Below are 25234 nucleotides of genomic sequence, written 5' to 3'. Positions count from 1 at the left end.
TGAATGAATGAATACCTGCTGGCTTAGGGTCTTAGTAGGACCAGACCCGGCCTTCCAGTTCAGGATCCTGTAGAGCTCAACCCTCGCCCGCCAGCGTAAACTGGCGCTTGCACCGGATAAGCATAGTTCTCAATGCGGAACTTGACCTGCTCTAATGATAGCTCACGGGCATCTTCAGACAGAGCTTTTAGGAGAATTACTGCCAGGTAGGTTAAATCCCTGGACCGCCAGCTTGGTTTCTAAGCAGAATCCCACCTTTGACCACTGAGGACACGGGGATCGAAGAGAGCCGGAACTCCTGGGCAGGCTACGCTGTCCGCAGTTAAACTTCTCCCCCTGTTGCCGTCACTAATCTCGTCGCCAGAGCAACAGTGGGCGTCCACAATCACGGGGCGGAAATAAAGATGTAGTACACGTCTCCAGAACCGAGGTAGGCCACGCGCAGGCGCATTAATCTATTTCCGGCGGTAGTTCTGAGTCTGGGGATGCAGTCTGCGCCTGCGCATTCATTGCGACGCGCCAAGGCAGACCTTTACGCCTGCGCCAATTGGTCCACCGGTGTGGGCGTGGCTAGGGCCCTCCAGCGCGCACGCGCGAGCAGCATCCCTGGTGGCGGTCCGGTATCCGAAAGCACCCGCGGTCGTCATGTCGGCGTCGGTGGTGTCCGTCATCTCGCGGTTCCTGGAGGAGTACCTGAGCTCCACTCCGCAGCGGCTGAAGTTGCTGGACGCCTATCTGCTTTATATACTGCTGACCGGGGCGCTGCAGTTCGGCTACTGTCTGCTCGTGGGCACCTTCCCCTTCAACTCTTTCCTCTCCGGCTTCATCTCTTGTGTGGGCAGCTTCATCCTAGCGGGTAATAATTCTGTGTACTGGTACTAATGTCCCAGCGTGGCGCGCAGCTCCGTCGTCACAGTGCCCTTTGGGAGTTTGTAGATGGCCGTCGGCCTGTGAAGTCACGCATACTTCTTTTCTTGGGATCCCTGCAGGAAACAGGCTCAGAAACGTCACGTTTCGAATGCCAAACGGCTGCCTAGGAGCTAGGACTGATTATGTAAAGTAACTGTTCTCTGGTGGCCCACCGCAAGTAATACGGCTCTTAGGAAAACTCCCACACCAGCTTCGATGTAGCTTAAACTCAAGTTTAAAGTTTGTATATAGTGTATTGTGAAGTGTCAGTGTGTCTGTGTGTTCATAATGGTGTCTTCCTGTTGTGTGGTTTCTTGTCTGTTCCCCCTCTCTTTCCACAGTTACGATGTCAGTGCCACCATACCAGCTTTTACCTGGGTCCTTATGCTTTGAGGCAGGCACGTGACCAACTGAGACATCTCTCCAGCTTCCAAGTCCTGTTTTTGTGCCTGTGGAGGCTGAAATTGTCAAGTTACAGTGCGAGCTATCTGGCTTGCTATTGAATAGACTGCTTAGCAAAGGGACACTCTTAGTAGTGAGATTGGTGGTAGCAATTGGCACCATTATTAGCAGTGAGCATGCTATTAGCAGTGAGGACGTTATTAGCAGTGAGGACGTTATTAGCAGTGAGGACATTATTAGCAGTGAGCACATTATTAGCAGTGAGCACATTATTAGCAGTGAGGACATTATTAGCAGTGAGCACATTATTAGCAGTGAGCACGTTATTAGCAGTGAGCACGTTATTAGCGGTGAGCATGTTATTAGCAGTGAGGACATTATTAGCAGTGAGCACGTTATTAGCGGTGAGCACGTTATTAGCGGTGAGCACATTAGCAGTGAGGACATTATTAGCAGTGAGGATATTATTAGCAGTGAGGACATTATTAGCAGTGAGGACATTATTAGCAGTGAGGACGTTATTAGCAGTGAGCACGTTATTAGCAGTGAGCACCTTATTAGCAGTGAGGACATTATTAGCAGTGAGCATGTTATTAGCAGTGAGCATGCTATTAGCAGTGAGGACGTTATTAGCAGTGAGCACATTAGCAATGAGCACATTATTAGCAGTGAGGACATTATTAGCAGTGAGGACATTATTAGCAGTGAGGACATTATTAGCAGTGAGGACATTATTAGCAGTGAGCACGTTATTAGCAATGAGCACATTATTAGCAGTGAGGACATTATTAGCAGTGAGCACATTAGCAGTGAGCATGTTATTAGCAGTGAGCACATTATTAGCAGTGATGACATTATTAGCAGTGAGCACATTATTAGCAGTGAGGACATTATTAACAGTGAGCACATTAGCAGTGAGCATGTTATTAGCAGTGAGGACATTATTAGCAGTGAGGACATTATTAGCAGTGAGCATGTTATTAGCAGTGAGCATGTTATTAGTAGTGAGCACATTAGCAGTGAGCACATTATTAGCAGTGAGCACATTATTAGCAGTGAGCACATTATTAGCAGTGAGCACATTAGCGGTGAGCATGTTATTAGCAGTGAGCATGTTATTAGCAGTGAGCATGTTATTAGCAGTGAGCATGTTATTAGCAGTGAGCATGTTATTAGCAGTGAGCATGTTATTAGCAGTGAGCATGTTATTAGCAGTGAGCACATTATTAGCAGTGAACACATTATTAGCAGTGAGCACATTATTAGCAGTGAGCACATTAGCAGTGAGCACATTATTAGCAGTGAGCATGTTATTAGCAGTGAGCATGTTATTAGTGGGGTCATTGTTAATGAGGAAATTATTGGCAGTGAGGACGTTATCAGTGAGGAAGTTATTTGCAGTGGGGACATTATTAGCAGTGAAGATGTTATTAGTGTGGTCATTATTATTAGTGAGCATGTTATTAGCAATGAAGATGTTATTAATAGTGAGATCATTGTTAGTACCGTGAGGTCATTGTTAGTGAAGTCATTATTAGTAGTGAGTCTGGTGTTAATAGTGACGTGATTTCCAAATCTTTTAGGTAACAAGCAATAGGACGAGAGAAATAAGAGTGGGCTTAAGGGGGAAAAGGACTTCATAAAAGTCATTGTTGCTGTGGAAAGTTACGATTTGTATGCTCCTCCCCTCAGTGAACTCAGGGACATTTTGCTGCTGAGCTAAATCCTCAAATCCATCCATCCATCTGTCCATTTTTTCTTGAGGCCTGGTTTTTAGTGTGTAGCTTTGGCTAGCTGGAATTGTGGGTCGGGTTGACCTTGAACTCACAGAGATCCACTTAGCTCTACTTTCTGAGTGCTGGGACTAACGATGTGTGCCAGCAGCCATGTTTCTTTTGACAGTATTAGGTTTACTGACTCCAGCCTCTTTTGCTGTCCCAGATCGTTGCCTGGTAACTTGTTTTAGTGAAAAATTGGAAATTTGGATGCTTGTCCTTTGTTCATCTCATTGAGACAAGAAGTCTGATACCTGCTGAAGTTTCTGACTTTTTTTTTCTGTTTTTTGCAAGAGAATGGAGGGCACAGTTTAACTGGTGAAGGGAGGTTGTAGGAAGTTATGTTGGAGAATTTTGAAGGACCAAGTGGCACTAAGTGCTGTAGCTTTGGCTGTCTGGCCTATTTCTGTGGGAGGTCATCTGAGAATTAAAAATGACAGCATGGGTTGGCGAGATCGGGTGGGTGAGACAGCTCAGTGGGTGAAGGTCCTTGTCACCTAACCTGAGCACACCAGAGTCTGATCCCTGGGACCTGCGTGGTGGGAGGAGAAAATGAACTCCTGCATGCTGTCTGCTCACCTCCACGTGTGCACACTCACACAAAGTGAGTGACAGATACAAAGACAGACGGCTACCCAGCGGCGGTTCCTGGTGTGGAAGTGACCGCAGACTTTATGTGAGCTGATTCTCTGCGTCCTTCATGTGCTGATTAATTAGCATTTCCTCTTTGGAAATTGGTCAGTGCGTTTTGAATCAGTTTAGAATGTTGACATCAAACTTTTTAAAAGACCATTAAGACACAGTAGTGCCCTCTGTTTCCTCATGCCTGGGTGACACACAGGCCCTCATGAAGGGTCCTGAGGTGAAATGGCCATTAGGAAAGGGGCACAGTACAGTATAGGACAGTATAGGACAGTATAGGACAGTATAGTACAGTATAGTACAGTATAGGACAGCATAGTACAGTATAGTATAGGACAGTATAGCACAGTATAGTATAGGATAGTATAGTGTAATATAGTACAGCATAGCACAGTACAGTATAGGACAGTATAGTACAGTATAGGACAGTATAGTGTAATATAGTACAGCACAGTATAGTACAGTATAGTATAGCATAGCATAGTATAGTACAGTATAGTATAGTATAGTACAGTATAGTACAGTACAGTATAGTGTGGTGCAGTATAGTATAGCATAGCATAGTATAGTACAGTACAGTATAGTATAGTACAGTATAGCACAGTATAGTATAGGACAGTATAGTACAGCACAGTACAGTATAGGACAGTATAGTATAGGGCAGTATAGGACAGTATAGCACAGTACAGTATAGTACAGCATAGCACAGTATAGGACAGTACAGTATAGGACAGTACAGTATAGTGTGGTGCAGTATAGTGTGGTGCAGTATAGTACAGTATAGTATAGGGCAGTATAGGACAGTATATATTGAGGTTTTTAAAGGACCTCGAGGGAGTAATTTTCTTTCCCGTCTCAGACGCGCTCAGCAGCTGTCTGTTTACCTTACTGTTAGCTTTCACTAGAGGAGGGACATCTGTCGCCTCATAGTTAACATTCCAGTGTTGGCAGCCTTTGAACGTTCCTTTTTTTACCCAGCTGGAATCTACTCATTTTAAGTACGGTTTAGGAAGGATAAGTGGAAAATAAAGCTAAGTGTGTCCTTAAAATAATTCTTCCTGGGCAAGTACTCCCACTGAGTCTTGTCCCTAGTCTGTGAAGTCATTGTTTTAAGTCACTTTACAACTCTGGTCCTTCTGTTTTCAAGTTTAGGAAACAGTTTTGTCTTTCGAAAACCATTGGTTTGGGGCCTGGAGAGATGGCCTAGAGGGTTTGCAGAGGAGACATGAATATCTGAGTGCCGATCCCCTGAACCCACGCCAAAAGCCAGGCATGGCTACATGTACCTTTAGCCCTGGTGCTGCGGGCCAGGGCAGAACCAAGAGAATTGCTGAGTTTTGCTGGCTGCCAGCGTTGGGTTCAGTGAGAGACCCTGCCTCAAAGGAATGAGGGTGAGAGAAAGAGAGAGCAGGACACCCAGGATTCTCTGGCCTCTGAAGGAATGCACACACACACATGTGCATTTGCACATGGATGCACATACCACATTCAAACACTTCACACACATGCACACACACACATACACACACATACACACAAGACATTTAAAGCACTCCCAGTTAAGAACTCCCAAAGGAGTTTAAATTTGAGAGGCAAGGAGGCTAAGCCAGCGTGTTCTCTGTCTCAAGGGAGCCTTTGGCATATGTGGACTGGGGTCTAGCTACTTTAGGGGATGTGCTAGATTTGTGGGTCCCTCTTAGCTGCTGTCTAGGAGAATGGGAGTTTGCCAACTTTACAGCTGATTGTCCTGTTTCTAAATGTCTTGTCCACTGTTGTATTTGTGGGGCCTCAGGCTGCTTTGTGGCTGTGCGGTCTCCCTGTGTCTTTTAGCTTAATTTGATTCGAAAGCCTGATTGTGTTAGTTCACTGCATTTGTCTGTGGTTCCTAAAGTAGTTTTCTTTTTCGTTTGTTTGTTTGTTTTTTCATGCTACCCAGCAGTATACAGTGCCAACCCTGGGTGGGCTGTTCAGTCAGATATTTAGGAGGTCCCTCTGATGCCATGATTTCTGTTGACTCCCACATCCATTTCACCAGCCAACTTTGTCTTCTCTGGAGTCTAGGCTATCTGTCTCCTTCGTTAATCACCTTAACCCTGAGCTCTTCCGTTCCCAAGGCATCCATCTTTACTCCTACAAATGGAACCTCCATGGTGCAGTTCTAGCCTTTACAGAGCCTGAGTCCTTCGTGCTACGCACCTGCTCGAACCCGAAATGCTGTGTCACTGCCCTTTAACTAAGTGCAGACTCCTTCCTGCGTCGTCTCCAGTCACTGATGTCTGGTGTCCCTGGCTTGTTATGCCTAAGATGTGTCAAGACTGTTTTTACATTCTGGAATGCTCTGCCCCAGATCTTTATGTGTCTGGCCCTTTAGCCTTTAAACATGGGCTTTAGTAGCATTCTAAAAGACGTGACTACCGGATATGACGGCTTTCTCTTCTCCTTTCTCTTGCTCCATTTCCTTCTTCACAGTGTGTACCCTGCCCGGCATTTCCTTGTTTGTTTGCTGACTCGTGACTGCAAACACTGGTGTTTGTCTCCACAGACTGTAAGCTCCTTGGGAGAGTCCTGTCCGTCTGCCTTCATGCCATCTTCCCAGCGTCTAGAGTGATGCTTGACTTGTAGTAGGCGCTTGGTAAATGTTTTGCTGAGCGAATGAGTGTTTAAGGAGATCGATGATGTAGAGCTGCTGCAGGGGGCAGCTGCCTCAGGAGGTAGTCGGTTTCTGGGAGACACTGCAGCCTCATTTCTGGAGCAGGCATGTTTCTCTACCTTTCTTGTGTCCAGAGCAGCTGAGGGACGTGGCGAGCTTATAAGTAACACAGGCCCTGTAGGGTTTGTACTTCTCACGGGGCAGCGTATCAGACTTTCCCACTGTTTCCCAGGCTAGTTTTGGAAGCTCCTCCTAGCACACCTGTCTCCCCCCACTTCTTACACATTGTCCTCCTTTGCTTTCTATTGCTGTGCTAAAACTACCATGACCAATGGCAACTCGGGAGGCAAGGGCTTGTTTGGCCCGAGGGAGCCAAGGCAGGTAGGAACGGAAGCAAAGACCCTGGAGGGTTGCTGCCTACTGGTTGCTCTCCGTGGCTTGCTTTTTGTACAACCCAGGATCACCTGCCCAGGGCATAGAACTGCCAACAATTGGCTGCTCCTCCTAGATCAATCACTAAGATAATGCAAAAGAGATGGCCCAGCAGTTATGAGCACTGGTTGCTTTTCCAGAGGACACAGGTTCCATTCCTAGCACCCACATGGCTACTCACAGCTGCCTGGAACTCCAAGTCTAGAGATCTGACCTGCTCTCTGGCCTCTAGGGCACCAGGAACACGAGCAGTACACAGACATACATGTAAGCAAAGCACCTAATTATAAAATGAAACCCTTCAGAAGGAATGCCCAAAGACATGCCCACAGGCCAGTCTGATGGAGGCCGTTCCCTGTGGAAGCTCTCTCTTCTCAACTGACTCTAGTTTGTATCAAGTTGGGGGTGAAAATCCAATTAACTAGGCTTTTTTTCTCTCTATCAAATGGGTTGTTGGAAGGGTTGGAAAGATGGTTCAGCAGTTAAGAGCCCTGGCTGCTCTTCTAGAGAACCTGGGTTCCGTTCCCTGCACCTGCAGAATGGTGCACCACCATTCATGCCACTTTAGTTCCAGGGACCCAGTGCTGTCTCCTCACCTCCTTGGCCCCAGGCACACACACGATGCATGTGTACACATGAGGGCAAGATGCTCATATGACATAAAAGAAGCATTTTCTTTAATGGAATGTTGGTCTCCATGACTGCTGAGGTCCATTGGATGCTAGTGGAGTTGGTTTGTGCACTGTAACTGAATTTGAGGCGTTCCGGTCACTTACAGGTTTGCATCAGTCCATGGCACAGAGCTTTTCTCTTAGCCCCTGTAGATACTACAAACACTACCTCATTTTCTATCCCATTGCTGTTAGTAGTTCTGTACCTGTTTATCTAGAGTTCTCCTTAGATCGCAACTGATAGAATATTTATATATAGATATAAAGTAAAGGTATAAATATAATTATATATAGAAGTTAAAGTTTCAGAAACAGCAATATGAGGCCCGAGGCAGAACACTTGCTGCAAAGGCCTGAGGATGGTTACGGTCCCCAGCACTCACAGGCAAAGCTGGGCATGCCACACGTGTCTGTGACCCAAGCTGGGGGAGGGGAAAGACAGCGGGACCCTTGAAGCTCAGCCAGCCTAGCAGAACCCATGGGCTTCAGGTTCCAAGACAACTCCTGCCCCGAGATGGCTCAGGAGAGATGGCTCAGGAGAGATGGCTCAGGAGAGATGGCTCAGGAGAGATGGCTCAGGAGAGCTGGCTCAGGAGAGCTGGCTCAGGAGAGCTGGCTCAGGAGAGATGGCTCAGGAGAGATGGCTCAGGAGAGCTGGCTCAGGAGAGCTGGCTCAGGAGAGATGGCTCAGGAGAGCTGGCTCAGGAGAGATGGCTCAGGAGAGATGGCTCAGGAGAGCTGGCTCAGGAGAGATGGCTCAGGAGAGATGGCTCAGGAGAGATGGCTCACAGCTGCCTGTAATGACAGCTCCATATAATCCAGTGCCCTCTTCTGGCTTCCAGGAGTACTGTGTACACAGGTCATATAGACGCAGCATACAGACAAATATGTGTGCACACACACTCAAAATCTTTGAAAAAAAATTATGTGCAGTGTGAATGAGGAAGAACGTCTGGCCTCCACACACACATCTGTGTTCACCTATCCTTATGCACAACACACACGAACATACGCATGCAACACTAAAATTAGCACCACAGACATAAGTCAGTGCTTAGCTTCATTGTCAGTATATAGAGAATTGACTTTATTCTAAATAATTGCATAGGATTTCATTACAGTTCTGTAGTGTAATTTGAGTATCCCTTTTGATGACATTTGGACCACTTTTTTTTTTTTCCAATTGTACAAACATGCTATGTTTTGTAAGACATATTCATTAGTCAGAAGGTAAAAACCCTTAAAATATTAAATGCTATTGCCAGTTGCTTTCCCCCAAAGGTGGACCAACGCGGTGTTTCACAGCAGGGTTTAAGCGGGTTCCTTACTTGGTCTGCCCTTCATAAAGATCAGCACCTCTGTAGTGCGTCTGCTTGGGGTGATGGGGACGGTTGCTGTGGTGATGAACTCGAGGGCTGCTCTGATCCTGCTCTCCCTGGAGCGGAGTCTTTGTTAATGCTGGGGTGGATGCTAGCCTGAAGCAGCTGTAGAACTTAACTGTGGCCATAAAAGGTGTTTGAGCAGAGAACACCCCTGGAGCTGCTTTTCGTGTCTGGGTGACCGGCTGCTGCCGTGTTAGACTTCAGGGATACAGAACCATGCGAGAGGAAATCGCTGCTGAGAGTTGTGCATGTTGCTGTCTTTTGAGACGAATAAGCAGCCACTAGGACTCTTAGCAGAGATAGTTCATCTACAGTACAGGGTCCTAGGGGGAGCATCCCCTGCACTCATAATCTGTGCGCATACTATGCATGCTTCTTGTAGGACACGATTCGGCTTTCACAGGGTTGTCACTCAGCCCACCCTTTGTTACTGCTGTATCCATAGCCCCATGTCGCTGTAATCAGACACCTTTAAATCAGCTAGATTAGAGAGCTTATAGGCTTTTGGGAGATGTAACCGAATAAATATATAGTTTCTAGCATAACTCTGAGGTTTTACTTTTCCTTTAACAAAGGATAGTTAAGATTGTAAGGGTATAAAATTTTATGAGTTCTAACTTTGTATTTACTTTTTACAGTTTTATTTATTGTTTGTGTGTATGTGTGCTATCAGGCTTGCCGTCAGATGCCCTTACCAGTGAGCTATCTCACCACCCTGTTTTTAGTTTTAGTTTCAGTTTCTTATGTTTTAGTTTTAGTGTCTTATGTAGCTCAGGGTCACCTTGAACTTGCCACAGAGTCGAGGATGACCTTGAGTGGATCCCCTCCCACGTTTGCCTGGAACATGCTGGGTTACATGTGTGCAGCACCATACCTACCTTGGGATAAGTTTTAAATTTTCTGATCTAACTGCAACCCAGATCAAGACAGAGAACATTATCAATACCATACAAGGTTCCTGGCATTTTGAAGCCACTTCTCTGTTCATGAGAGATGAAACCCGCAGTCTTGACTTAGGCTACTCCAGGTTTACTTGGCCTGTTTCATTTGTTTGTTATTTTTGTTGTGTTGGTTTTTTTTTTTTTTTTTTTAAGATGGTGTCTTAGTTCTGTAGTCCACACTGGTCTCGAACTTGCGGCAGTCCTCCCTGAGCCTCCCACACTCTGGGATTGCAGGTGTGTACCACCCTGTCTGCCTGTTGTGTCTGGTTTCAGGTTCCATATGTACGCCATCATCTCGTGTGCACGTGCTGCGTTATATACCGTGGCATCCGTCCAGCCTGTATCAGCAGACATTCCTGTTCATTGCCTTATGGCATTTCTCCGCTTACATGTGCTATAATTTACCCTCTGTGCTGCCAATGGACATTAGATGTTTCTAGCTTGGTGTACATCAGAGGTGTCATCCCTGTGCATGCCTCTTGGGTATATGTGTGCCTCCATTTTGTTAGAGGAAACGTTTCATCACAGGATGTTCTTGTGTATTGATTAGCAGTCATCTGTTTTATACTTCTGGATGATGACGTTTGTGTTTTGTTTCTTACCCAGTTTGCTTGAGAATACAGATCAACCCCCAGAACAAGGCGGATTTCCAAGGCATCTCTCCAGAGCGAGCCTTCGCTGACTTTCTCTTCGCCAGTACCATCCTGCACCTCGTCGTCATGAACTTTGTCGGCTGAGCTGCTCCCATCACCTTGGCTGAGGAGCTGGAGTCTGGCAGAATGTAAGTGGCCATCACAGCCCTTGTCCTGCTGTGCTAACGTGAGCAGGCGAGACTGGGTGGGGTTGGCTCTGGTCCTAGTCAGCCGAGTTTCCTTAGCGCTGTAAGACATTTGCAGAATTTCCTGGAGGTTCAGAATGCGTTGGCATGAACATGAGCATCAGCTTGTTGATGACAGGTGTGCACCCAAAGATTTTGGAAGGAAGATGAATTGCAGGGTTTGCTTCTAGATTTGTTGTTGAAATTCTTTCCACTGACATTAACTGTGGCCATTGCTGCCTGATAGGAACTGAGAAGAGTGTGAGTGACTGACAGTTGGTACTTAGGGATATGCCTCCCAGACTTAAGTGGTAAAGTCGGCTTAACTTGGAGAAGATGTGGAACCAGACTGATAGCATTTGGTTCATTTGCCACATTCCTTGTTGGGCCCTGAAGCCATCCCCACCCCCAAACAGGCGTTACAGAATTCTGATAGGGAAACAAAAGTAGGCCTTGGTCCTGATTGCAGGACTGAACGCCCTCTCTGCCCTCTCTGCCTAGCTGTGCCCTTCTCTCCACTTATTTTACTTACTTTCCTAATGCTGTGACAAGACACCCTGACAAGGCAACTTGTAGAAGAAAGTGTTTAATTTGGTATTCATGATTGCAAAGGGTTAAAGTCTGTGACTGTCATGGTGGGGAACAGCAGCAGGCAGGCTTGGTCCTGGAGCCATAGCTGAGAACGTGAATCTTGAATCACAAACATGAAGCAGCGAGCTAACTGTGACTAGCATGGGCTCACAGTGACACACCTCCTCCAACAGGGACACACCTCCTAGTCCTTCCCAAACAGTTCCACTTACTGGGGGGAAGCATTCACAGGAGCCCGCGTGGCCCTTCTTGTTCAAACCTCAACACCCAGGCCTGGAGAGATGCCTCAGAGGTTAAGAGCACTGGCTGCTCTTTCAAAGGTCCTGAGTTCAATTCCCAGCAACCACATGATGGCCTGCAGGAGTTACATGCACGTAGAATGCTGTATACATAATAAATAAATAAGTCTTAAAAAAAACCCAACACCCTTGAAGAAACAGAGTCTTAATGCTGCGATAAGTACATGGCTTTTTTCCAAACACATATCGATATTGTTTATTTTGTATGAGAAAATGGGCCCAGTGCAGTCCTGTGGCTTCCTCAGATGCACAGTCACGTCCTTGTAGAATAGCGTCTGTCTCTCGATGCTCTGGTCCTGTGCTTGCGCAGCTCACTGAGGAATGCCTGGCGCTTTTCTTTGACTTTGCACCATAAAATTTAGTATTATTGTTTCCAGGTGGCAAGAGGACAGAACCTTAAAAAACAGCAACATTTTGGGGAAAATGTCCCAGGACCAACCTCTGACCATCACTACATGGGAACCTGTGTTTTAGTACTTAAAGCATCAGACATATCACACAGGCGCCAGCCTGCCCTGAGGTGACTGACAGCATTTGGGAACGGAACATAAATCCACCTGGAAAGCAGTCCTGTTTGTTCGGGTAGAACTTTGGCTTTAGGTAGTGGTGAGTTGTTGGGCTGCTTTAGTCACTGAGAACATTCGAGAACTGCTTCCTTCCACCATCCTAGTGCAGTTTCAGTCCTTGGAGACCTGATCTCCTCCCCTAGTCAGTGCCTGCTACTGGCAATACCAGGAAAGTAAAATGCCTTTAAAAGTGAGCAGCCGAGACCTAATCTCAAAACGTATGAACAAAAACAGAAGAAGCAAAGCTGGGGATGGCCATGAGTTGGTGGAGTGCCCTGGCTTCAATCGCAGCACTGAGCAGCCGGCCGCCGTGCTGTGTGCCTGCCGTGCTGGTAGCTGGGGATGGCCATGAGTTGGTGGAGTGCCCTGGCTTCAATCGCAGCACTGAGCAGCCAGCCGTCGTGCTGTGTGCCTGCCGTGCCAGCACGCAGGAAGTAAGGGCAGGCAGGTTAGAACTTCAAGTCCATCCTGTGCTACATATCATGTTGGCGGTGAGCCTGAGCTACGTGAGACCCTGTGTTAAGTGAAGCTCCACAGACGTAGAGCTGAAGCATGGCTCAAGTGTTACCAGAGGTCAGCATGCAGTGCTGTGAGACACGGAGGAGGGCAGCCACGCCTGGACAGGGAGTTCCTAGTTAACGTCCCTTGGATACCCAGGCCATCCTGGGCTTACGAATACTAGGGGTAGCTCTTAGGCGGTCTGTAGAGATGTGGGACCAGCTGTTTCACAGATCTTGAGTTGCGAAGGCCTTTCCTAGGTGAGTTATGGTATGTATTTAGGAAGGGACAGAATGCATTTCAAGGATGTTCTCGAGGCTCAGAAAGACACCAAATCATAGAAAGTTATTTGCTAGTGCTGTCATGATTGGAGGAGGAATCGGCTTCCAAGGAACTTAGTATTTCAAAATTATGACAAAACAGACAAAAAAGCAGGCTCAGCAGAAACCGTGCAGTGCAGATCATATTAACAGCCCCGGGCCAGCTGCCCAGCTGGGAATCATAGGCTAAGAATATGCAGACTCTTCATTTCCCTGCAGCTGAGTTACACGCAGTCATGAGCAGTTTATGGCCCAGTGTGGTGTTGGGACCGGAACTTGGGTTCTCTGTTAACTGCTCCGCCATCTTTCCAGCTTCTTTCAGGATTCTTTTTTTTTTTCCCCCCCTTTTTTTTTCTTTTTCCTTTTTCTAGACAGGCTTTTTCTGTGTAGCCTTGGCTGTCCTAGAACTAGCTCTGTAGACCTCAAGCTCATAGAGATCTCCTACCTCTGCCCCCCAGGTGCTTGGATTAAAGGCGCGTGCCACCACCACTGGCCCAGTATCAGGATTTTTAAAAGAAAGTATGAAATGGGAGACAGAGCAATGTTAGGTTGCATTTTGGGAGTTCCATTCCTGGTGGTGTGGGCCCTGGGTCAGGAGAGCGGGAGTTGGGTGCAGAGGGAGCTTAAGTGTGCTTGTCTTCCTGTGCAGAGCTTGTTGCCAGAAGCTTGGGCTGAAATATTGTTAGTTATGCTTTCTTTATATCATGGGGAGAGTCTTAAACTATCTTTTAAAAAAGCATTTAATTCTAGCTAATGATAGAAGGCTACGTGGCTGGACAGAGCACTTGAACTGATAGGCAGTTCTGTTTACACATATGCACTTCTGCTGTCTTTTCTGTTTTTTGATACAGGGTTTCTTTGTGTAGCCCTGGCTGTCCTGGACTCACTCTGTAGTGCAGACTGGCCTTGAACTCACAGAGATCCACCTGCCTCTGCCTCCTGAGTGCTGGAATTAAAGCCGTGGGTTACCACGCCTGGCTCCTTTTGTTGTCTTTTTAAATTTGTCAAAGTATAGTAATCTAGAGAATTGCCTCTGGATGGGAGTTGGTGTATTCTTTTTTCCCATCTCCATCTTTAATAAATGAAGAGACAAGGTCTCCCAATCCCAGGCTTGCCTGGAACTAGGCCGGGTGTGGTGGTGCACGCCTTTAATCCCAGGACTCAGGAGGCAGAGGCAGGCGGATTGCTGTGAGTTCGAGGCCAGCGTGGTCTACAAAGTGGACAGCCAAGGCTACACAGAGAAACCCTGTCTCGAAAAACCAAAAACCAAAAAAAAAAAAAAAAAAAAAAAGTTAAATAAATAAATTAAAAAAAAAATTTTAGATTTTATCTATTTATTTAGTATGCATAGGGGTGGAGGGGGTCAGGGGCCACCTAGAACATGTGGGCAAGCAGGGCTACCTTTGGAAGTTGGTTCTCTCCCCACATGAGGGTCCTAGGGATCACACTCAGGCAGCAGGATCCATGGGAACTGCCCCTATTCCCTGAGTCAGCTCATGGGCCCTGGAAATTTAAAGGAAAAAAAGTTTTAATGTATTCTTGGACAGTTCCACACATCTGTGCATTGCATTTTGATCGTATTTACCTCTGCTTAGTACTCCCCTCCCCCAGTGCTCTCCTCTTTTTAAGTTATTTTCTAACCCACTGAGTCCATTTAGCACTGGCCATGGGCAGGAGGGACCGGCTGCTTCAGCCTGATGTTACCCTCTAAGCTCTGCCGCCACCTAGTGGATGCACGGTTCCTTGGCTGAGAGTGTATTTACTACAAAGCCTGTGAGCTGTACTTTGATGGAGCAACAAAAACTAGTTCCTCTCCAGTCGAAGGAGGGCAGCAAAGGCTCAGGGGAGCATAAATGCTGCGTGGGGGGCTGCTTTCCAGCCTGGCCAGGAGTGGGCAGTGCTGAGCCAGGTCTCCTTAGCTCACCCCAGGCCTGTGTCCCTCAGTAGAGACCTGTGCACATAAACTAGGATTTCATAGGAGTCCCCCTCTTGTCAGGTTCAGGACTTCTCTTTCATTTATTCTAGACCTTTCATTGCCTCCAACAATGAACTCCCACTGGCAATAATCTTTAATTTTTCAGTTGATGAGTGAGTGGGTCCTATGACCTTTTCTCAGTGCCTCAGTTCCTCAGGGGGCTGGAAGGAGAGATTAATTCTTATGATTAGTCTTAATAGTATTGACTCTTTTAATTGGTGGCTGAAGTCTTCTGGTTGATCTTTTAAGGCAGAGATAGAGACAGTCAGATGTAGTTAGCTATTTGTGTGTGTGTCAGTGTGTGTGTGGATGTGTTGCAGCTGTGACACATGGCAAGAGGACAGCCTTGGGAGTGATTTCTCTCCTTTCACCCCTGTGGGCCCTGGGATGGGAGTCGGGGTGTCAGGAGTATCGAGTGTCTTTACCCACTGGTCCATCTTGTCAGCCCTATTTTTAGATTATTGTTAAGTTTAATTTTTTTTGAGACCATCCTGCTCTGTGGCCCAGGTTACTTTTGAACTCATGACCCTCTTGCTCTCTCTGGCTCCTGAGCTGGCACTGCAGGAGCTCACTGCTGTGTCTGCCTCAGGTGGGTCCACGGCAAGAATATGTTTCTGGCCTGGACCGGCTGCTTACCTCCAGGTGACTCCAGCCTTAAGTTGCTGTCCACCCACGGGGCTACACAGGGCTCTCAGGTCTGCAGTACCCACCTCCCACATCTGACATTGTGACAGGAACTCTTGTTCCTGCCCTCCACTGCACCCCCAGTTTCCTGAGGCTGTTCGCAGGCCTCAGTTTCCCTGTCTGTACACTGAGGAGGTTGGCCTTCATCACAGCTTCTTACAGCTGGTAAATTTCACTGATAAAAGTTATGATGGCCACTGTGTTTTGTGGACTCCATTTGGGCTTTTTTTTTTTTTTTTTTTTTTTTTTTTTTTTTTGCTTGCTTGCCTGTCTGTCTGTCTCTCCAGTTGTTAGTTTTATTCATACTCTCACTGTTTGCTTACTGAAGGTAGAGCTTAGGTGACTGTTCAGAGTGGAATGTACAGTGTTACCAGAATCAACCATCTATAAAATGTTCTGTCGTTCCCACTTCCCACAGTTTTAAGATTCATGTGTCTTCCACTTGCATCTTTATGTCAGTGCATATACTAATTCTCCTATGGTGGGGGAGACAGATGGCTGCGTACCTGCTCTACACCTGAGCAAAGTTAGCCCTTGGTGAAATTTCAGTTGACGTTAGACCTTGGTCCTAACAGTGGATACTTAATAGTGGAACGCTTGGATTCTCAACTCTGATACTCATTGCTCTCCTATTTTCGAGAACTTCTGAGTAATGATAAATTAATTTGTCCAAATTTTAAACGATACCTAAGTTGAGACAAATGGCTATCTGTCTCACCCACCACAGGGTGGGCAGGAAAATTGTGTGCACTGACAATGAAGGCGCATGTGGAAGATACATGAATCCTAAAAATGTGGAAATACATATTTCCTGATATATATTTGTTAAAATTCTAAACTTGTTTCTTTTAATGGAAAAATTTAAGAGAAGTTTATATGAAGGGATAAAGATGTAGTCTTAGGTGTTTCTGCAAAATCAGACACCATTGCTGTGGTACAGGAGAGCTGCAGGGCCAGCAGACTTGACTTAATGTAGCAGGGGGTGACCCTAGACTAGCCCCTTGCTCTGTATGGAAGTATTCCGAGTCTGTACTCCCCACAACAGTAGCCTCTAGTCACATGATTGGTGCTGGCTGATGGACATCTGACAACGGACTCACTAACCAAGGGACTAAATTTTAATTTCCTTAATTTATTTTAGATAGCCTCTTCTGAATTTTTAGCTAGCCATGAACTTAATCTGTAGCCGAGGAAGACCTTGACTTGTGATGCTCCTGGCTCCACACCACTGTGAGTTCTGGGATCATAAGACATGTGCCACCATGCCTGGTTTTATGGGTGCCGAGTGTCGAGCCCAGGTTTTCATGCATGCTGCATAAGCACTCTACCATCTGAACTACATCCCGAGCCCAGCACGTAATTTCACCCAATTTAACCAAGTTTAAATAAATCTGTGTAGCTACTGGCTATGGGGTTGGACAGCACAGCTCTGGATAAAATTTCCAAGCTATCAAGTTGCAGTTCTGTCATTGTAAAGTGAGAGGATGAGCCCCATTGGTTTCTGGAATGCCCTTCATCTTAGAAGCTACGGCCCGTGCCTTGTAACGTTAAAGCTGCAGACTGCACTCTGCTCTTGGAGTGGCACAGTGGTCTTTGATTTATATCACACCCAGTTTCAGTTTTAATTGGGTGATCAGAATCCAGGGAAAGGTCAGCACTTGATCACATCTGTCCAGTAACAGTGACAGACCCGAGAGGGTGCTGAGGACGGGTGTGGGACACACACACACACACACACACACACACACACACACACACACACACTCTGAGGCGGCTCTGCCTGCCATCCTCATCTCTGTAGACAGCAGTTATTTACAGTTTCCTGTCTTTCACCTTGCTTTCTTTTAAGGTGATTAGAATGGACAGGTCAGGGGGCACTTTCTGCCCAGGTGAAAGACTAGGGACAACCGCCCCCCATTTTTCTCGCTATCAGGAGATTTTTGTGGCAGTTTGCGAGAGCCTTTACTTGGCTTGTGGCTGAAAGCACTTTTTTCAGGCCTGTTGTGTTGGGCTAACAACACTTGAGGAATAACACTTGCTGAGGCCTCTGTTGTTTGAGTGTTTGGGAGTAGGGTTTTCTGAAAACTACCACCAGAGACGCTTGCTTTCCTGAGCGCTTTTCCTCTCTGTGTGGACTGGCTTTCATGTCGTAGGGTCAAGTGCTGTAGTGTCAGAGTCCACCCAGGCCTAATAGCAGTGGCTTAGGCCCTTCTGCACGCATGTCCCACCCTACCAAGTAGCTCACATTCAGTGAAAGCTGAATTACTTCTTCAAGACCTTGACTGTGAATTTCTGAGAAGTTTTATCTGCTGTCTTCTTGAGTCTGTCCTCAAATTGGGCGTTAGTGCTCTGTGAGGAGTCTGAGGGCCAGGAAGGGAGTGGCTGCTGCAGAACTTGGGATTGCTACATCATAGAGCTGATGCCGGTTCAGTGGTTTGTTTGTTTGTGAGCTTGGAAGTTAGGTGTGAGCATTGTCTTTGTAGATACTACTCTCCTAAAATACTCGTGAAAACAGTTGGCCTTTTCTGGCTATTGTAGTCTGGCCGAAGTCCTGTGCACTTAGGAGTGCTGTGGCTGTTCCCGGGGCGAGAGTTTGCCTGGAGGATCCGGGACATGACACACACCGTTTTGCTTCTTTCTTTCAGGTTTGCTCTGACGTCCCCTGGCGAAGAATTCTTGAGATGGCAGCGTGCTGAACACTGATTCCAGAATTGTGTTTGTCTGTGATTCGCTGGGTATGAGGTGGGGAGTCCACAGAACGCTGTCGCTGTCAGACCAAGTTCACAGAATCTGCCTTCTCTTCCGTGTAACCCTTCCTTCCCAAATTAAAAAAGTTTCTCTGCCGCTCCCCTCCGGGCCTCCGACTGCCCTTTGTTATCTTAACATTTGTGTGTAGATGGGTTCCCTTGGCGTCTGTGTCACTCTCACAAGCTCTTCATGACTTGCTAGCTCGCAACTGTGGACTTTCATCTGTTTTCATTAAGTAGTTGTCATTGAAGTTAGTGACAAAAGACAGTGCTGACGACCTGGAAAATGGCAGTCCTTTGTCCTTGTCCTGGATCAGGAATCCTTCTTCACTAACCCTTCGTTGTCTGGAACTGCACTGCCACGCGCTTGTCAGGACCCGACCGCGTGTGCTTTCACATTATGTCTCTTTTAACACGCTTAGTAAGAAGTGAAATGCCTGTCTCTTAGGCGGGATAAGCCAGTGCAAAGAGCGAGTGTGTGCGTGTCCACACACACAGAGAGATGTTATGGCTTTGTGTGACTGTTCTGTGACTGGCAGGTGACTTTGTGTGTTGTGTGTGTGAGAGATCATGTCTTTGTGTGATGTGTGACTGTGTGTGTTTGTGTGGCATAGGACTGTGGTGTGTATGCATGTGTGTGTCTCTGCCCTTGCAGCTATCTTCAGAAGTCCTAGTTCTCACTAAGTAGGTGAAGAAATGAAGCTCAGATTTACACTTAAGATCACAGGTCTTAGAAAAAAACAAAAGCAACAGAAGATCATGTAAGAACAGCTTTCGTGGAATACAGGTCTACTGGCTGAAGTCTAGGTGTTGTGTATCAAGTGAGCTCTGCAGCCATGTCAGAAGCAGCACATTTGCATGTACAGGGAACAGTCCTGTTGAGTTCTACTGTTACTAACTATCAGATGATCTGTGCTCCCAAAGTCCTCCCCTGGGGCTGCTCACTAGCCTAGCCTGGGGAACTCAGCTCCATCGCCTAGCTTGGGAACTCAGCTCCATCGCCTAGCCTGGGGAACTCATAGCTCCATTGCCTAGCCTGGGGGACTCATAGCTCCATTGCCTAGCCTGGGGGACTCATAGCTCCATCGCCTAGCCTGGGGGACTCATAGCTCCATCGCCTAGCTTGGTGGACTCATAGCTCCATCGCCTAGCCTGGGGAACTCATAGCTCCATCGCCTAGCCTGGGGAACTCATAGCTCCATCGCCTAGCCTGGGGAACTCATAGCTCCATCGCCTAGCCTGGGGGACTCATAGCTCCATCGCCTAGCCTGGGGGACTCATAGCTCCATCGCCTAGCCTGGGGGACTCATAGCTCCATCGCCTAGCCTGGGGAACTCATAGCTCCATCGCCTAGCCTGGGGAACTCATAGCTCCATCGCCTAGCCTGGGGGACTCATAGCTCCATCGCCTAGCTTGGTGGACTCATAGCTCCATCGCCTAGCCTGGGGGACTCATAGCTCCATCGCCTAGCCTGGGGAACTCATAGCTCCATCGCCTAGCCTGGGGAACTCATAGCTCCATCGCCTAGCCTGGGGAACTCATAGCTCCATCGCCTAGCCTGGGGAACTCATAGCTCCATTACCTAGCCTGGGGAACTCATAGCTCCATCGCCTAGCCTGGGGAACTCATAGCTCCATTGCCTAGCCTGGGGAACTCATAGCTCCATCGCCTAGCCTGGGGGACTCATAGCTCCATTACCTAGCCTGGGGAACTCATAGCTCCATTGCCTAGCCTGGGGAACTCATAGCTCCATTGCCTAGCCTGGGGAACTCAGCTCCATCGCCTAGCCTGGGGAACTCATAGCTCCATTGCCTAGCCTGGGGAACTCATAGCTCCATTACCTAGCCTGGGGAACTCATAACTCCATCACCTGGGTCCCACTGGATCAAGTCAATCTTTGGGTTATAGCTGTAGTTACCCAGCTGACTGAAGGTGCTGCCCAGCTAGGAGGCTTGCTATCCTGCAGATGGTTAGCCATTAGTCATATTGGCTACTCAGGAGACTCCCAGGCCTTACCCTCAAGCCACAGAAGCAAAGCTTTGCCTTTTAACAAGGCCCCAGTGATTGTCATGTACTCACAAGTTTGAGCTGTAGTGATCTGGAGCAGTGGCTTTCAGCTTTGGGGTGTATCCAGCAAGCACTTGGGAGCGTGACAGAGCCTTTGAGTGCCATTCTTTACCAGCTTTCTGCTTATCTAGACGCCAGATTGAGAGAGGGCCTACACAGGGTTAGCAAGCTTTTTTGGCAATGGTTGGGTTCAATCTATGACAAGCCGGCTGTGGTTCAGTGGGCCATGGCTTAGCACTGTGAGGAGAGATGCACTAAGATGGCTGGGCAGTGTGCTTGGCACTAGTGCACAGTCATCAAGTAGTTTTCGGAATGACTTTTAGTTTAGATCCGATAAATAGACATTTCAAATATGAAAAGTATTCAGAATTCAAGAAAACAATGAGTCAGCTGAGAATGAGTAATAGCTTGTCATGGAAGACATGGCAGTAACCTTTACTATGTATGCGGGTTTGCGTTTCTCCTGGTGATTTAGAGCCACATGGGACAGGTACTGAGTTCCCAGGTATCAGATTTGCTTTTGTCTCAGGGGTTGTGATTTACCCAAACCAGCCTTGGTGGCAGGCATGTCTTTGGTGTGTATGTATTTTTACTGGTGACGGACAGTACAAAACTCGCGGTTACTTTTGGAGTCTTGAGTTCAGATTCGAAAGTGCACTATAGGTTACTACTTTGCTGTAGACTTTGTGAGTCTATTCCATATGCACAGAAAGATTAGCAGTGGATTATTCCTCAGTTAGGGACGAGCCTTCCTCCTCCCACCGGGTTCCTGATTCTGAGGGTTTTGTTTTGCTGACTCAGGTCGAAGCAGGCGCTTTGAGTCTCCCCTGTAGGGACTGAGGGACATCCTGCTGTTTCCTGCTGCCTCTAGCTCACAACTCCTTGAAGAGGTGCTTTATTTGTTTATTTTTATTTCCTGTGCTCTTTAAGTGGGGCTGCGAGCCGTTTACCACAACCACTGTCCATTCTTCCTTGCTCTCTGCCGTGGTGGAAACACAGCCCTTCACACCTTCCACTGACACACTTCCTGTCCCCACCACATGTGTTTCCTCTCAAAGCAGCCTAACCCTTTGCTGTTTGGTCGTATCCTGCAATCTTGGGCTGCAGAAAGCCTTTGTTATGACGACTGGAAAATATTGGAGGGTGGGGATGGCGGCTGTTACAGAGATCTGTCCCTGCGTTGAGAGATTCGGAAATCCGGCATCAGCTAGTCTCCGGCAGCTTAATACACTCAGCGTGGTCCTGGTGGGTTGTTGCTCTGGGCTGGGAGGCGAGGCTAGTATTTGAGTGCCCCATGACTTTAAGACTTAGGTTGGGGTTTTTATTGCTGTGATAAAACCCCATGGCAAGGGCCTGGAGAGATGGCTCAGCGCTTAAGAGCACTGACTGCTCTTCCAGAGGTCCTGAGTTCAATTCCCAGCAACCACTTGGTGGCTCATGTGATCTGTTCACTGCATACATAATAAATAAATCTTTAAAAAAATAAAAATAAAAACTAACACCATGGCAAAACCAAAAACCAAACCAAACCAAATAAACAAACAAACAAACAAAAAACTTGGCCAGTCAGGGAAGCCAATGCAGGAACTCAGGGCAGGAGCCGAGGCGCAGGCCAGGGATGATTGATGACTGCTGCCTTGCTCCTGATGCCTCGCTCAGCCTGCTTTCTTACATCGCAGGACCGACTTGTCCTGGGGTGGCACCACCCACAATGGGTTGAGTTTTTCCTCATTAGTTATTAACTAAGATGCCCCACAGGCTTGCCCACCAGCCAGTCTGAGGGCATATTTTCTCAATTGAGGTTCTTTCTTCCCAAATGGCTATATTGTGTCAAACTGACATTAAAAACTAGCCAGTATAAAACTACAATTAAAAAAAAAAAGATTGACATAAAAATGAGGTTTCCTTGTGTGTGTGTGTGTGTGTGTGTGTGTGTGTGTGTGTGTGTGTGATCTTTTTCCTTGAATACAGACTTTAGTGAGAAAGAAAAAAAAAAACATGCGAATTCCTACGTCAGACCAGACAGAAATATTTTACTTGCTTAGTTTTGAACTCACGCGAACATCTTTTGGGATACTGTGGAGAGCCCAGTGTTGTGGAATGTGCCTTGTGTGAACAAAGGCTGTGTTCTGCTACATACTGTCTTTTGAACCTTAGAGGGCCCTCTGTCTCTAAAATTCTATAAATAATTAATTAGGCGCCTGGGCTCTGCTCAGTAGGCACAGGCTATAAAGATAAGAACCAGCCTTGCTGTCTCGGGGTGAGTGAGCCAACACATGCCGGTGTGTGTCTGGCGCGGTGTTAAGTGCTGGTACCCATCTGCCATTGCAGTTCTACGGCCCCGTGGGGCTCTATAATCCCGCGAGGGACGGTAGTCTCATTGCTCATTGTTAGGATGTGAGTCTTACTTCTTTCTGACTCAGAGCATTTGCGTTAGGCTTTGGGTGAGCTGGTGAGTGAGGGCACTTCCGCTGCTCCACAGACACATCAGTTCTCATGGGGATTAGAAGGACCTCTGGGAACTCTGCATTTTCCCTCAGTAACATATCCAGCCTCATAGGGTCTTGCCAAGGGCCAACTTGCCAGTGGGAGGAAAGAGGTCTCACTAGGAAACCTATTCGGCCTGTCTAACAGGCTTCAAAATTTTTAAATGTTAGAAAAATTTGTGTGTGGTGTGTGTGTGTGTGTGTGTTTGAGTGTGTGTAGTGTGTGTGAGAGAGTGTGAGAGTGTGTATAAGTGTGAGTGTGTGAGAGTGAGTGTGTGAGAGAGTGAGAGTATGTATAAGTGTGAGTGTGTGAGAGTGTGTGTGTGTGTGTGAGTGAGTGAGTGAGAGAGAGAGAGAGAGAGAGAGAGATATTGCTGAATTAGTTTTCTCTGACCACGTAGGTTGGAAATCAGATCACCAGGCTTGGCGACAAGCACCCTCACCAAATCCTGTGCCATCTTGACAACCCTATTTTTTGTTTGTCTTTAATTGTTTAAAAACAATTTAAAGAATCTGTTAAATTGAAAAAATTGAAGTAAAAATATTACATCATTTTTCCCTTTTTCCATTTCTCCCTTGCATCAATCCACACTCCCTGCTCTTTTTCAAATTCACGGCCTCTGACCTCTTTAACTGTTGATACGTACGTGCATATATATGTGTGTTTATAAACATATATATAAACACACATATATGTATATATATAATCCATTTGGCATTGGATGATAGCCAACTGCGGGGCTCTTTCCTGGGGCAGACTGTCCCCCTCTCACTGTCCCCTAGCTGCCTGTCATTCTTTGTTCAGGGTTGGGGCCTATGTGATTCCTCCCTTCATGCTAGCGTGTCTATTGGTGTCCTCCTTGTTCAGGTCTTGTTCGGGCTGCCACGTTGGTGAGACTTTGTGGGCACAGCTTCGCCCGCATTTCTAAGGACAGTGCTCTCACGGCAGCCTTCCTGTTTCTCTGGTTCTTACAGTCTTGGTTCCCGGCTTTCCTGAGATGCCCCCTGAGCCTTGGCTGCAGGCGTTGTGTTGTAGGTGGATGAGCTGGGGCTGGGCACCCCATGATCGCCGTTCTCTGAATTTTGACTGTGTGGTTTTCTTTGTGTGTGTGCGTGTGCGCGCACACGTGCGTGCATGCATGTCTGTGGGTGTGTCAGAGGACATCTTGTCAGGGATCATAGGTAGTGGGGATCCAACTCAGGTCACCAGGGTTGGCAATTGGTTCCTTTGTATACAGAGCCATCTTGTCAGCCTATCTTTTGTTTTGGCCTTATCACTGAACTTTTGACCCCTAGGTCTGGCAAGGTGACTCCGTGAGTAAAGACACCTGTGCAATTCTGGTGACCTGGGTTTGACCCCTAGATTCCATGTGAAAGTAGAGAACTGACTCCACTGAAGCTTCCCTGACCTTCATGTGTACCCCTTGGCACACTCGCCCCACCATGGCAACCCTCTGCCATGGGGTTGAATAGTAGTACAGTTTGTGTGTGAGGAAGGTATTACCTCAGCTGGTGGACCAAGTCCAGCCGTGCTCACTGGATTGTCCTGGGCTCTGTTTTGCCTTTCTGATCAAATTCTAATGAGGAAGGAAGGGGGTGCACTCGGTCACAGAAGAGCTAACAAAGCAGAATACCAGGACTGGTGCTGGCGCTGAGATCCTACCTGTATGGCGGGTGCACCTCGCCCCCGTGTTTGGTGGGAGGTCAAGGCATCAGGGCTGGTCCACCCAGCTCTTATGTAAACCAGTTCATATGCTTCATAAAAGGCCAGATTAATACTCCGCCTCTCCAGGCTTGTGAAGATGGGAGGAGGTAACCCCTGCTTTGGTGTTAAGCAGGCACACACTGTTGTGAACAGGGACTCTAGGCAGGCATGCTGCCCGCTCATGTCACCGGGTCTATCGTTGGGATAACTTGGGTCAGCAAGCAGGAGGAAGGACACTGCAGAGCTGATAAAAACCGTGTCTTGCCGTCTTCACTGACAGCGGTCTTAGGTTTACCTTAGTTTCTTCCTGCGCAGGCTGACCATGAAACAGACCAGTTACTTCCACTACCCAAGCGACATTCTCTGGCCCACTTCACGGGCTTCAGCCCCATCCGCCAGCTCCGGCTTCTTACGCCTGTATGCGCTTCCTCTAATGTTGTCCTTGGTTATTTTAAAGTTTCAGAGAAAGGGTGGAGCTGGACAGGCCTGCAGTGGGTTTCAGGAGGGCTTAGAAAGTGGGGTCCCGTGGCCTCTGGAACACACACACCCTGGCTTCCTCTCTGGAAGGCGGGGAACCCTTTGGGATGATGTGGGACATCCTGGCCTGAGGGATGCTGCTCAGAAAACCTGCCCTTGGGAGGTGCTTTGAGACACTGTCCTGCAACTGACTGCTTC

General features: G+C 47.4%; 1 protein-coding gene across 1 annotated transcript; it reads left to right on the top strand.

Moving 5' to 3' along the window:
- Nucleotides 1-568: 568 nt before the first annotated feature.
- On the top strand, nt 569-10608 carry Dad1 (defender against cell death 1). Its single transcript, XM_051143067.1, has 2 exons — nt 569-856; nt 10411-10608. The coding sequence occupies exons 1-2, from the start codon at nt 646-648 to the stop codon at nt 10539-10541; spliced, it is 342 nt and encodes a 113-aa protein (XP_050999024.1). The 5' UTR covers nt 569-645; the 3' UTR covers nt 10542-10608.
- The last annotated feature ends 14626 nt before the right edge of the window (nt 10609-25234 follow it).

Source organism: Acomys russatus, chromosome 3 (assembly GCF_903995435.1).
Source record: "Acomys russatus chromosome 3, mAcoRus1.1, whole genome shotgun sequence".
In the NCBI taxonomy this organism is placed as follows: Eukaryota; Metazoa; Chordata; class Mammalia; order Rodentia; family Muridae; genus Acomys; species Acomys russatus.
This window is presented reverse-complemented; position numbering and strand designations above follow the sequence as displayed.